Genomic DNA, 15208 nt, shown 5'->3' with positions numbered 1-15208 from the left:
GCATGTCATCCTCAAATCAATCCATCAATAGTTTAGAAAGATATGCATCATTCCTTAATGATATCCATACTAAGCTACACAACCTAACTATTAGTGGGCTAGCACCATCCTAACTACTAGTGGATTAGAACCAAAATGTCTCACGAAAAACATCAAGTATGATCTCTAACTTTATGGGTCAAGTTTTATGATGCTTGGCCCAGAGACTTACAAACTTGGTTCCATGCATAGGTTGTGTTATATATAAAGTTTTATTTTTTGAAGACTCATAATTGCGGTTATGCTTTGAAGTATAAACTTGCAAGTAATCATCAAAATATATTGAGGTCTTAATTTTTTAATAATAAAGATATGCATGCATTGCTTACCTTAGATTTGTGCAAGGAAATGTGTGAGATCCTTTGCAAATCAACTAAGTACCTTATTTTGTTTAATATTCATAATTCATATTGTATAATGTATTGTCGCACACTATTATTCTAATGACATCCTAAAGCATCCAAATGGCAATCACATGATTAAGTCTAGGAAATATTGAAATCTAAATTTTTAATATTTATATGCTTCTATAATTTTCATTTTTTGTGGTATTCAACGCAAAACTCATCCTCTGTGATTTTTACCAATTGCTTAGGAAGAGATTTAATGCCTGACTTACTCAAAAATTAAAGCTATCTCTTTAAGACCTTTTCAAGGCATCATATAGTTTTATTTTCACTTGATGAACTGGGAGTCATCACCCCACCAAATTGGATACCAAATTAAATAATTGGCTTAACATATCAAATTATCATAAAGTATAACAAAATATTTATGCATGTTATTAGCAATGTGATGCATAGTAGATACATAATCATCCCTAAAATTGAGCCTGGGGGTTTAATAATGCATTAATGATTCCACTACTAGGCCATTAGAATACTACAATAAACCTTTCAAAAGTGCTCATAATGTTTTTTCTTTTAATAGTTATGACTAATCATTTATCTTCTCCAATAGACCTTAGACAATAAATTTAATAATATATCAAAGTTAAGCAACACATATCATGTGTACAAATACAATAGACCTTGCACAATAAATTTAATAATATATCAAAGTTAAACAACACATGTCATGTGTACAAATATAAATAAATCATCTAAACTCACTAGTTCAACTAGTTAGATGTATCATTTATAAAGCAACTATGCTCTGTATCTCATTATATAGATTACTATGGTTAATGACTACATCCTAAAGATTCCTTTTCTATACATAACCTATAATCGCGTGTTCTTTCTTTCCTTTCAGTTTGATTACTTAAGTTGATTCACAACTCAATTACATACAAGAGATATTCATTCAATTATTGTTGCGACCTTTTTTATTACTCAAATTGATGCATAAGTTGAATACCTACAAGAGAGATTCATTCAATTATGTCTGTGACCATTATATTTGTGTGAAAATAGGTTTAAATCCCTAAAGAGCTACTTCTATATCAAATAATATTAGGATTTGATTCCAATTGAGAGAGAGGTCACTATTTTTTTCCCACAAACCCTATGTATTTACATATTTAATTGTATGAGCGAAAGCACGTTCCTTTATGACAAATGTATTCATATTTAGTAAACTCAAAAAAGACTTTGAAGACTTCAAAGTGACCCTTTGTATTCTCCATGTAAGGAAGAAATATACTCATAATTGGTAAACTTGAAAAAGACTTTAAAGTGACCCTTTCTAATCTCCATGTTATGCATAGAATTGCCTTGTGGGATCCCATGGGTTCAATCCCATGGCAACAAATCAAACAATTTCACCTATACGTGCAAAATTGAACTCTAATTGATAGAAATTAATTACAATAATTCAAAACAAAATCCATTTGCCTATGATTTTTGAGCAGCCCAAAAAACTCAAAATTAATTAAAAAAAAAATCCGTATGGATGAATGAATGAATGAGTTTTAACGACGTCCACCAGACCATCAGTCTATGGGACCAAGAGTAGCATCATTTACAATTTTCAAGTTCTTTTCATTGTCAATCCTTTTGTTGTGAATCTTGATCAATAAGCCAGAGGTCTTGTAAATTTTTGCCTCTTCAAATATCTCTTTAGACTGGACCCCTTCAAAATTTCCTCATACTGCATACGAATATTCTCATATGCCGCACACTCAAAGATGAGGTGCCATTCAGTTTCAACTGTCTCTTTATTACAAAAAAGACAAATTATTTCCTCCCAATCCTCCTTAGGAACCATCCATCTACATGTCTTGCATCTAAGATGGTGGGACCCAGGTTTGATCTGAGCATCAAAAAATCTAGCCTTTCCTTTAATTGGCACCCTTAAATAGTCTTTATCCCCATGTTCACCCAACGGGTTAAACTCTTTGATATAATGTGTTTTTTTTCGGCCAACCTGCTTTTGTCCACATGGCAATTCTAAATTTTTCAAACATAAACTTTGTAATCTCCTCATTATTATTCGGACAATCTTTCAAATTGATGGCCCACTTGCTGATCCATTTGATATTCTGCTTCATCCAAGTTTTCTTCCTCCATTTAAATTCCTCTTCAACCACCATTTTGGGCCAATGTTACTCATCCATGTTATTAACTTTTTTTAAATAACTTATCAAACAGACTATAGCTTAGGCTTCTAATGGGAACATTCTCACTTCGGCAAGAAGAATCTCATAGGGCACTGTTGACTTGACCTTGAGATTGTTGATGATTAAGTGTTTTTGGATTCTTTCTAGTTGTCTCCATTTGTGGTTTGGCATGCTACTTCCCCAAATTTCACAACCATAAAGAACAGCAGGTGTAACCAACAAACCAAAGAGAGTTTTCATGGTTTTCCAATCCCATAGTTCTGCTTTCCTACATATGTTTTGCAAGAGGTAAAAGGCCTTCCAACCTCCTTAAATCCTTTTTGATCTACAAGTTTCTCAACTGAGCCTATTGTGGAAATCAAAAATCTAGCCTTTCCTTTAATTGGCACCCTTAAATAGTCTTTATCCCCATGTTCACCCAACGGGTTAAACTCTTTGATATAATGTGTTTTTTTTCGGCCAACCTGCTTTTGTCCACATGGCAATTCTAAATTTTTCAAACATAAACTTTTTAATCTCCTCATTATTATTTGGACAATCTTTCAAATTGATGTCTCACTTGCTGATCCATTTGATATTCTACTTCATCCAAGTTTTCTTCCTCCATTTAAATTCCTCTTCAACCACCATTTTGGGCCAATGTTGCTCATCCATGTTATTAACTTTTTTTAAATAACTTATCAAACAGACTATAGCTTAGGCTTCTAATGGGAACATTCTCACTTCGGCAAGAAGAATCTCATAGGGCACTGTTGACTTGACCTTGAGATTGTTGATGATTAAGTGTTTTTGGATTCTTTCTAGCTGTCTCCATTTGTGGTTTGGCATGCTACTTCCCCAAATTTCACAACCATAAAGAATAGCAGGTGTAAACAGCAAACCAAAGAGAGTTTTCATGGTTTTCTAATCCCATAGTTTTGCTTTCCTACATATGTTTTGCAAGAGGTAAAAGGCCTTCCAACCTCCTTAAATCCTTTTTTATCTACAAGTTTCTCAACTGAGCCTATTGTGGAAATCAATTCCCAAGTACTTGTATTCATCCACAATCTCCAATGGGCGGCTTTCAAACATGAAGGTGATTTGTTGTTTTTTTCTTTTTAGAGAGAATATCAAGACTTTAGTCTTGCTAGTATTTACTTTCATTATGGCTTCTAGGCAAAAACGTTCAAGTGCCCTCAAGTGATCCTTCAAATCATCCGTTGTTTTAGCAATTAGGATGAGATCATCCACATAAAGAAGCAGCGTCACAACATACACTGCAAGCTGGATACCTATCCTATTAGTCTCGTTTAGCCACTCTTCTAGCTTATCAATATAAAGGTCAAATAAGGTTGGGGAAAGAGGACATCCTTGTTTAACTTCGATATCATTGCTAAAGCATTCAAACATTCCATCCTTTGTTTTGATTTTAGCTCTAACTTGATCATAAAATTTATGCACAACAACTCTAAGCTCATTAGAAACCCTGAGTTCCTCCATTATACTCCACAATTTGTCTCTAAGGACTGTGTCGAAGGCCTTGAAATCAACAAAGCAACAAAAAGCCTCTCTCTTGAGAGTCTCAAACTTTCTCTATAAAATGTCCAAGAGTGATGCAATGGTCAATGGTGGAATGCTTTGGTCTAAAACCCACTTGCCCTTTTGCTCTTTTCCTTCTTTTTTTGTCCAACTATTGATTCTATGCTCAACCATGCTCCCGAAAAGTTTCCCAAGAAACAAATTGATCGTAATAGTGCAACAGTTAGGAGGATTATTAATGTCTCCACTTTGTATAAAGAGATCACTACACTTGATGTCCATTCAATCGAGAAGCTGCATTGAGCGACTTTGTTAAAAATATTCTTGATGTGAGGAGCAAGAAGCTCTATTCCCTATTTTAAAAATTCAACTTGCAACCCATCAATGTCTTGTGCCTTACCACCTGCTAAGGTTGGGGTCCCATGGGAGGGGCTTGGCTCTATTTTTGTGGAAGAGGCAGTCCCATGAAGTTTTTTTTTTGTGCTACAGAATTATTTGGAATCTTTTCCAAATAAATAGCAGCCCCTACTTTTTAGGCATGCAAATTTGAGCGAATGCAAAAAGGGTGGGGCTAGAAATTGCCCCACCAGCTTAAAGATGTTGTCTACCACTTGTCAAAAATCTAAATTTAATTTCTATTAAAAAATAGCTTTGGAGGGAAATGAATAAGGAAATGAATTATTTTAATTTGTTTTTATTATGCACATCCTATAAAGATATTCATGAGACCACCAACCTACTTAGATTTAGGAGCATAAAATTTTAAGCTAGACTACACTAGAAAATTCAAGGGACCACCAGCTTAAAAAATTTCCTAAAAAATCTCAGTAACTCCCGCTCTATTTTTTAAGAAGCCCCCTTCCATGGGACCCCAGCCTAAGTTCCTAATACAATCTTCTGAGAACTCTTTTGACTCACTAATTATAGGGGGTTTGTCTCTATCATGAGAGCGCTCATAGAGGTGCTTAGCATAGTCTAACCAATGAGCATCGGCTGATACAAGTAAACTTCAAATTTTAAGTTTACTAGAGTTGTTTCGATAGTACTAAAGTATATTCTACACTATTTAATTATTTTGCGACATTCATAGACATTCATAGACCTCCATGCTCCTAAATGCAGACTTATTTGGAGTTCTCTAGAATTGGAACTTCAATTCTAGAATTGGAGCTTTTCCTTTTATGGGTCTTCCCTGTTGACTTTCCAAACAAATATCTACACTTAGTGTATGACAGTGACCCGTACAACAGATGGGCCCAAACAAGGCAAGTCATACGTGTCCTATGTTGAACATTGCGCATAATATTCTCTTTTTGGACCAGGGGGTGTCGGCGTTGATAATTAGCTATTAATACTTATTATAATTTGTGTACGAAATTCGATTTAATATATTTACTGGTATGACTCGGAGCAAGAAACTGAAACTGGTTTTCTTTCGAGTTACGAAAAATACAAACGCCACCAGTTAACCATAAACTTGACAAAGCCATTCATTAAAATAAGTAAATGAAAACAAGCAATGAGAAGGCAAATGCAATCAAACGCTTACCAATCAATTGAATAAGTAAAAGAAAGCAAAAATTGACAAAAAGAGAAAAATGGGGCAAAACGTTGAGTGGACGAACAAAAGGGGCATCAACATGCAAGAGTGCCCAAACACAAGTGTGGAAATTAAAAGCTATATGAGCAAGAATCAAAGATATCATGGGCGCGAAACAACTTGGCCAAGAAGGGAAAATATGTTAAACATCTTAATCCCACGTACGACCACAAGCAAGAGTACCAAATATACAGTGGAACGAGAAATTGATCAATACAAACTGGGTGCAAAACGAGAAGATGAAAAATAACCAAAAAAAAAAAGGTGCGGGCAGATAGGATTTATTCTTTCTGCTCATCAGGAATAGTGGAGTAACACTACATCATGGAGTGTAAGGCATACAAAGAAAACTTATCAAAATCCATAGCAGAAGCAGCAAAATCAACAAATTAACTTATCAAAATCCATAGCAGAAGCAGCAAAATCAGCTGAGTTAAAAAAGAAAAAGAAATAACTGGTGGGATTGTCGGTTATCATATGTTTCAGGCAATTTCAGTTCCAATTCCTAGGTCCCATAGACTAGCTGGTCTTGTGGACATCAATAAAAACTTTCATTTCATTAAAAACTTTCATTTCATTTCACATTACTATATAGGATTATCGAAGTGCCAAAATCCAGCAATGGTTAAACATTTTTCTCAAATGTTTAAGTTTTATAGCCTACAACTCATTGTAGGTAGCATTTCCAAAACGAATTTCATGAATTTACCCCTTCCCGTAATATATTAACTCAAGGACATCATGTTTCAGAAAGAATTACCGGTCTGGCATAGAGAAACAGTTGACTAAGATTCCTTCGTTATGTTACTAAATAAAAATTCCCCGACATTTAAAATATTTCATTTATGTTTTTCTTTTAACATCAGAGCTTGGCTAATTTCTAATGCTAAAACTTTGAACTAAATCTGAATGAACACCTAATATGAAGCATTAAAACTTAAAACCCATTAAAAAAATAACATTCTCAAGAGGACAGGTATTGGTAAAGTCAAATATTCAAGAGGACAGGTATTGGTAAAGTCAAATATATCTGCACAGGAAAGCTCCAAGTCAAGTTCATTCAACCTTAACCATAATAGAAAAATTTCTTTGGCCAGAATAAACATGGTGGAAATACACCCAGACTCGTTTGCAGTACACACACACACAAGCGAACTTAATACCACTCACTATTGATCACCTAAAGAACAGGTATATGTGTTGAACCGATGAATGGTATTGACCTATTCACCATCGAATGATCACATGGAACGTGACATATCAAAGAGGTTCAACAAAGTAGCATTGGCAAAAACTTCATAGTTACTCCTACCAACTAGGATTTTAACACACGATTTAGCAAGAAACGGTCTATATACTATTCCAATGCACATGCTAGTATTGAATCCCAAAGAATAAACACCATTTGACTCGACTTATCTACTGCACTTGCAAAGATATGGTAGTCCCCTAACCAGCGAGTGACTACATCTTTGTACAAATATTTTTAAAACAAATTTGCCACCTCTATTTTGTTAAGAAGCCCATCAACACCCTTTGCTTCTGAATAGTACAATGAGGCCTCTTCACAACCAAGTCATGATTTATTCTATTAATAAAGTGATAAATGCACAATCCATCTACCATTCAGAGATTGCCTTTTGGTTTAATCTTCGTGGGACTATATAACTTTAGATGCTATCAAATAACTTAGTTGAAAAAAACAACTCTACTAAAGTGCAACGTTCGAGGAAGTCATTTTCAAGAAAAGCAAAGGCCACACAGAAATTCCGAACAATATTAATGCTAGTTCCACTTATGACATAATTGAACAACTGTCCAATCAAGATGACACCAATCTTATTCCAGGAGCTTGTCACATACCAAAGAGTGTTCACATTGTGAGATTGTCAGGTCCTCACATTGAAGAGTCCAGACATTCCAAACTGGCTCGTCGCCTTACGTTACAATTTCGATATCGCATTTGCAACTTCCATACACCTAAAAAATAAGGCAGGAAATGAGCACAAATAACTCTAAAGCTCCACTGACCAAAGGAGTAATGGATACAAAATAGGTTCAGCCAAGTCCTTGACTCCTACTGCCTTTAGCACATGACAAAGGCAGGGCAAAATCTGCCCTTATTGGAAAGAAATCAATGCAAGACCAATTTGAATAAATATGCACAATGTTGACATCTATCACTGCAAAAAAGTAGAACCATGTGTTCTGCTGCAATTGTCTTAAAAAAAATCTGTGATCACTGGAACAGAAATTTCACCCAATGAAAGTATAACTGTCGACTTCACTAACACATCAAAGAATACTTTGATAATAATAAACGACACGGGACAAGCTTTAGCCCTCCCCTCGTCGAGTTTCAACTACTGATGCCATAATTAGTTTTGTGCAAATACTCTTTCATCTGCCAAGAATTGCAGAATGTGCTCTCTTTCCCACTATCTACAAAGCTTGTTAGGTAGAGAGGATATGCTGCACTAATTGAGTACTAACTTCTCACATCCCATAAGAACCCAGCATTCCTGCCTGTTCACCACAGCAAAATAATGAATGTTTCACAGCTGAGAGTTTTCTGCAGGGCTCTTAGATAACCATCTGGTCCAATATCAGCCCAAACCTTTAATCACAATCTAAGCCACACTCCTCAAGAACAGGTCCATCTGACCTGGCAATGAATGGATTAATTCGAACCCACACAAGAGAGAAGACAGAAGCAAGAAGAATGGACCACACAATAACAATTGTAGGTGTGTGGTTCTGTTTCCCCATCATACCCTTCAGGAAAGGATAAAGATGTATAATAACCCATAATGCAAATATCAATTTCCCAAACAAAGGCCCCCAAGAATCATAACCATTGTTAATGGCATCAGACACCCCAGCAACAACAGCAATCATATTGATTATAAGTATCGTCATTGGGGGAATCAAAAGTGTCGTCCACTTGAATAAGTACAGTTCTGAAAAGTCTCCATCATCACCAGCTTTTGTTGTTACAGTAAAATTTGTGTCTACACCAGCAAGAACCTTCAGCAACCCTTGAAACACAGCAAACAGATGAGATGACACACCTCCAATCACCCAAAATTGTTCATTTCTCCACCAGTCATCAATTCCAACACCACTCCATCGCATCTCCAAAATACCAGTTGTAAAGATACACACAAATAGAGCGATAAACCATAAACTGGCCACATTGCTCAGCTGCAAACACAAGTTATGGAAATGATAATAAATAAATGATAAAGAAAATGGAAAGCATTCAACTAAATACACTAGGGAAAATCCAGAATAAATACCTCAGGAATAATAAACTTGTTAGTGAGCAAGCATATAGCTGGCAAAATACAATATGCTACCAAGGGTATGGATGTCCAAGGATAGACAGTTGCATTTATATATGATAGCCTCTCCAACCATTTCAGACCACCTCCATAACCATACCAAATGGGACAATGTCTGCTCAGAAAAATTTCTACTGATCCAAGAGCCCAACGTAGAACTTGATTAAGCCGATCTGAAAGGTTAATTGGAGCAGATCCCTTGAAAGCTGCCCTAGGGGGAACACAGTATATAGAACGCCATCCATGGCAATGCATTTTGAAACCAGTCAAAATGTCCTCTGTAACTGAACCATATATCCACCCAACCTGAAGCCAGCCATCAGAAAAATACATGTATAAATAATTAGTCTGATACATGTATTATAATTTATAAGCAATTTAAAGTTTAAATGACTGACATGTCTTATTGCTTGCTCAAAATGAAGCCAAGACCAGCATTGAGACAAGAATCGAAATGGCGTCAAGATCAACAATGGGGCAAGAAAATTAAATGCACCCCCTACAAGATATTTATTTTAACCTGCTTACCTCTTTTCCCCACTCTGTTTTATCTTCATAGCCACAGCTAATAACATGAATGGCCTCTTTCAAGAGGGATGCAGCACTGGCATTTTGTGGTACACCACCATCCTCTAGAAGAGCAGAGGCTACAAACACAGGTGACTGCCCAAATTTCTTTTCAAAGTTCTTTTGAGACATTAATGATGACTTTTCATTTTCAATTCCTGCAACAAAACATTTCAATTCATGCTTGTAACCACACATTCAAAAAGTTAACTCGAATACAATCATCAAGCATATAATCAATCAAACAACCATTACACATTTAATCTGTTAAACTTACCTTCTACCCCCTCTTCTATGTCCTCCAAATGATACATAGGAATGGATGCATCACCACGTTTGGATTTCTTCTTCTTCTTCTTCTTTTCTTGCTTGGTTTTTGTCTTCTTATTCTTCTTTCGGGATGCACAACATTCACAGCAGCACCATTTCGGTAAGCAATTGCATGTCCTTCCAGGTGTTTTATCCTTTACAGGAGCATCATATCCATAAAGAGCTTGTCTTCGAAAAACACAACCAGTGCCCACATAAATAGGCCCTTGGATCCCATCCAAACCTTTCATGTTGATCTAGGCACAACAAACAAATTTCCTTGGCAATCAATGGCAACAAAATATAGAACATCCTCTTAAATAATTATATGGGAACCATGAACTTAACATTGAAAGCAAATCCATAAATAGCCCATACTTACATCAAAGAACACAATGTTACGATTGGCATATCGATCATGACGGTCAATGCCATCAAACCTCTGAGGAAATTGCACATAACAGACCTTCTTTCCCATCGTGGGATCCATCATGAAACACATAGCTTCACGAATTGCTTTACTGTTATTTATATAATGATCACAATCCACATTTAATAGATAAGGAGCATTTGTCAAGACTGCTGAAACTCGAACCTAAACCCACAACAAGTTTAAAATGAAGTCACTTTCAATTTCTAACTAACATCCAACCCCAATAATTTGAATTTTTTAAAAGAAAATTTCGAATTTCTCCATTGAATAAAGATGCAAATTATACCAATGCATTCATAGCACCAGCCTTTTTGTGGTGATTAAACCCAGGCCTCTTTTCACGAGAAACATACACCAAGCGAGGCAGTTCATTTCCATCAACATCATGTCCTCCATTATGACCTAGAAACACCTGCCAGAATACATTGTAGAAAAGTTAAGCATCTGCAAACAGTTCATATTCACTGAGCAGCACAATAGAAAATAAAAAAACAAACATTCACAAATTGAGATAACAAAACTTAATCAAGGTAAAGAGTTATTAAATCATCTTGAACTTTCAAATCAATGTGAGAACATAGTCAGCCAAGACTGATATTCAAAAATTCCAAAGAACCAACCTGAATCATTCCTGGATGGTCCCGCACATTGTTACCAGGCCAAGGTGTTCCATCCTGCATTGTCCAACCTTCCTCTGGCACCTTTTGTGCCTTGGCCACTAAAGCATTAATACGAACCTTGAACTCTTCATATTCTCTCTGCAAGCCAAGATAGAGATCAATTTTAGCCATTATACCATTACCTTCAGTTAAATCCTAACATTCACAGATTTACAGACCTTCATTGCCCTCCGCTCTTTCACAAAGGAAGTTTGTACTTTGTCCTTGAGATAGTCTATCTTCTGAGCAAAGTACCATTCTGGTGCACGAGGTTCAATGTTGAACTTCTTGCAGAAAGGAACCCACTTCCTTGCAAACTCCGATGTTTCAGATAATGCTTCAAATGTGAGCATGGCAGCACCATCATCAGAAACATAGCAAGAAACTTTGTCTACAGGATAATCCACTGCAAGTATAGATAAGACTGTGTTTGCAGTGATTAAAGGTGGCTCCTTCATTGGATCAACAGTACTAACAAACAGATCAACAGCAGCAAGTTCTGAAGGCTGACCCTCCTTGTCGTACCTGGGGGTCATGGTGAATGCATTTTTAGCAGAATTAGAGTTTGCAATCAATGTCCACAAATTTCAGTATACACATCAAAATAATTTGGTTACAGCACAGTGACTACAATTCATTGTTGATGACAATGTGGTGTTAAATTCAATCATGAATGATAAACAAATCTCAAGCTTTTAGATGATAAACAAAAAAATAGAATATGTACCTCAATGATAATCTGTCCAGGTATGTTTCCCTTTCAATCGGGAGCCATTTTGGAAATTGATCAAGGACCCAAGAGAATGCAAACCACATTTCACAGATAACTGAAGTAATCCATAATCCAAAAGCATCTGGGACAGGATGAAGGATTCGGTAGTGGAAAAAGAAACCCAGAACTACAAGCCGAATGATGATGATCATTCTGTAAGGATTTATTCTGCTGGAAGGAATTGGCAACTTTCTTGACAGAGGCTGCCTTGCCTCATCCATCCTATAATTGGAAAGGATTTAAATTCAGTGACTGAAAATAATTAGGATCATTACAAGTTTAAATATTTTGCTGTGCACACAATAAAATTCTTAAGGCGTGGATAGAAGAAAGAATTGTGTAAAAGTTCAGCAATAGTACATTGGTAGATCGGGCTCATCTGGTCCATTGCCATCAGGTCCCCCTTCCTTTAATCCATCCCCTTCGGTTCTCATAACCTGCAGTTTATCCTGTCTCCTCTTCCAACTCTCAACTCGCTCTTTCCAAGCTACACTCCCATATCCATAAACTGCCAAGTCCTTGGTAGGATCCATCGACCTAGTTTGCACTGACAACAAGAAAACATTGCAAGAAGCAGCTATGATAATGAGAACACCTTGACTAAAAATGGTATTAGAAAATGCATATTCCTAGATAAGCCTAAAACATCTGATTTATGAATAACCTGGAAAATTTGGATCAGGATCGGGAAGAGGATGAACTCGTTTGCCTCCTCCCATAAATTGAGGTATTACAAGTGCATGATGTTCAGGAGATATTCCATACTCCTGCAATGAATCAAAATAACTTAAGCACAAAACCAAAAAGAACATGCAACAAACATATCCATTTAAAAGGGCTGCAAATTAATTCACTAGATTTACCATCTGACCATTCGTCAGCAATGGCACTTGAGGCATCATGCTCTGTGGCACTTGATCAGCATCCATATCAGTTCCTCGGCCATAGCTCATTTGCCCATGAAGCATGGACTCGGCAGTGTAATGTCTGTCTTGCTTATCTCGATCCCCAAAACCAAATTCATATTCTATATCATCAACATCATCCTCTTCCTCATCTCCCTCTACTCTAGGACTCCCTGCAAAATGGGCAGGTCTAAAATTAACGGAGTATTGGAGACACTCCCAACTCTGGAAACTCAGGTTACATGGACACAAGTAGATATTTATAAAAGCTAAACCGTGCATTTGGTGATTTCTCCTGCAATAAAAGATTAATCCTTCGCATATCCCTGTGTAGTCCCTGCCAGATTATTTATCCACAGCAGAGCTTAGTTCTGGAACTGGTGTTGATCCATGAGAGGTTGTTTTATAATGGATAATTTGAGTTGGAGGGGCTTACACTAGCTCACACTACATTAACATACCCAAACTAAAGATCAATGCTCTCCTACGAAATCAACAATTCTTCATGGAACGATGTAGATTATAAGATTTCATGTGAAGACATGTCGCAATTAAAAAGCACTTAACAACACCTTTAAACAAGCATTCCGATAACAAATTAAAAGTATTGAAAGTACAATAGACAAATCCTAACCTTTATGCCTCTTGTATCTGGTTTTACATTGAGGGCAAACCTGGTTGCCCTCTCTCCGCTCGTACTCGTAGCATGGCCGGCAGACTGGAAAAGCACACTCATTACAGGCAACAAAAAGCTCTCCTCCTACTATCGTCCCAATCTCGTCGCTACAAATTTGACATATTTGACTGTCTAAATGATGCAAAGGCTTCGGCTGCAAAACAAGAAGAAAAATTTCTGGTCAAGTCCAGAGGCCAAGAAAAAAAACACACGCCCACAACAACTTCGCCTCCTCCTGCAACGCCCAAGAGCATAAGTACGACAGGTAATGTAAAGAGAGCCAACTGGACTTCTTGAAAATGTTCACAACAAACAGTTCGGCGGCTGGCCTATGCCCAAAGGGTAATCACGAGCAGATCATGCCAAGCAAAACCATTCATTAATCAGAAATCACAGCTTAGTACATTTCTGCCATGCCCAAGCGGCATTTCATGTAAGGAGAGCCAAATGGAAATTTAAACCCAACCAAAAAAAAGAGGGCGCCCCTTGAAAAACCATAGGTCACAACCCGTAGTTTGACGGCTGGGCTATCATGAGCAGATCATCATGCTAGGCAAAGTCACCCACTATTTCAAAAACGTAGCTTAGCTCATATCTGCCCTGACTAAGGGTTATTTCATGCTACGGAAACCCAATGGAATACACGATATGTCTTTTGGGCATCCGACACTCTAATCAAGGTAGACATTAGGTGCTAAAATGAGATTTCATGTCCGCATCGCGCTTGGTTTGATATAGTAAGCTGATTTCATGCTACGGAAACCCAATGGAATCCACGATGTATCGTTTGGGCATCTGACACTGTAATCAGGATAGACATTATGTGCTCATAATGAGATTTCTATTAAGGGCTAAAAAGTTGGTTTTCCCGGATTTTTCAACCTTAGCGGAGAAATCTGTGTATTGACTTATATATCAACATTTCAGGTTACACTCCCTGACTAATCATCAGGTTAGTAAAGGCAAAAAAAAAATGTGTAAGGATTGCAGAACTAGTCTGATCATACTGTTCCTAAGGAGCCAAGAAAGGTAGTTTACCATATTGGTTTTTCTTGCATGCATAGCAGGCTGCTGAGATGTGTAGTTTTGCAAGGCAGTGTTTACAGTAGGTATCGAAAAATGCAATGCAGATTAAGAAATGAAAACCTACCCCAACCTCGCCCTCGGGCCTGATGACCACAAGCTCGTTTCGGTTGTGAGAGCCAGCGACCAGCCCTGCGCTGGCCTCCATTTCCACTCCCGCCCTGTCAACCTTAGCTTCTTTAGATCCCTTTCAGCACAAGCCCTAGGCGTGGAAGACTTGGAGAAGCCTTCTAGTAATGTCTGCAACCAAATATGATCTGCGTAAATCCCTGTGGCGATCGAGAGCAAAACCTATTCTTCTCTGTAACATCCACAAATCCTTTATATTTTAATATGCGTTGATTTTGGAGGTCCCACAAATAGGCGGCCACCTTCGTTGGTAGCTTCTCCAGGAAAATGGACGCCAGCCCTGCAGACAAATCACACAACGGTCTGCCCGTGGATGAACCCCACCACCAAATCTATCCACTACTTGTACTCTCCGGATCCAACTCAGCTACAACTCCACCACCACTACAGCTAAAGCTTTGGCTAACCCCCGGGTTGGTTCGGTTTGTTTTGTTGCGTTAAGCTGCCGAATTGTTCCATCTGTTTCCAACAATTTCAATGTAAAGACAAACATGGGGAATCGAACCTTGGGCGCAAGATATGCAATGTATATATATCCAGGATCCTGAATTCTTAATATATAACACACGTTTTCACATGCAATCCCCGTGGCCCAGACTTGCGACTTTCCCTCT

At 37.3% G+C, this 15208-nt stretch overlaps 1 protein-coding gene across 1 annotated transcript; it reads right to left on the bottom strand.

Annotated features, from left to right (window-relative positions):
* Positions 1-7484: 7484 nt before the first annotated feature.
* On the bottom strand, positions 7485-15208 carry LOC131061523 (probable cellulose synthase A catalytic subunit 5 [UDP-forming]). The gene is made up of 14 exons (XM_057995249.2): positions 14533-15208; positions 13341-13536; positions 12665-12879; positions 12466-12568; positions 12162-12348; positions 11757-12023; positions 11209-11554; positions 10991-11128; positions 10657-10782; positions 10320-10532; positions 9906-10194; positions 9590-9786; positions 9017-9367; positions 7485-8921 (listed from the first exon to the last, which is right to left on the bottom strand). Exons 1-14 carry the CDS (start codon positions 14611-14613, stop codon positions 8337-8339), a joined length of 3294 nt encoding a protein of 1097 aa, XP_057851232.1. The 5' UTR covers positions 14614-15208; the 3' UTR covers positions 7485-8336.

This window comes from Cryptomeria japonica, chromosome 8 (assembly GCF_030272615.1).
Source record: "Cryptomeria japonica chromosome 8, Sugi_1.0, whole genome shotgun sequence".
Taxonomy (NCBI): domain Eukaryota; kingdom Viridiplantae; phylum Streptophyta; class Pinopsida; order Cupressales; family Cupressaceae; genus Cryptomeria; species Cryptomeria japonica.
The sequence above is the reverse complement of the archived record's forward strand: the minus strand, read 5'-3'. Positions and strand labels throughout refer to the sequence as shown.

What these genes read in the sequence shown, in the direction of transcription:
- LOC131061523 (XM_057995249.2), bottom strand. Translation starts at nt 14,613, where the DNA reads ATGGAGGCCAGCGCAGGGCTGGTCGCTGGCTCTCACAACCGAAACGAG. An exon ending in CTGGTGCTATGAATGCATTG is followed by an intron (nt 10,533 to 10,656) that starts GTATAATTTGCA and finishes TTGTGGGTTTAG; the next exon opens with GTTCGAGTTTCAGCAGTCTT. An exon ending in GTAACATTGTGTTCTTTGAT is followed by an intron (nt 10,195 to 10,319) that starts GTAAGTATGGGC and finishes TGTTGTGCCTAG; the next exon opens with ATCAACATGAAAGGTTTGGA.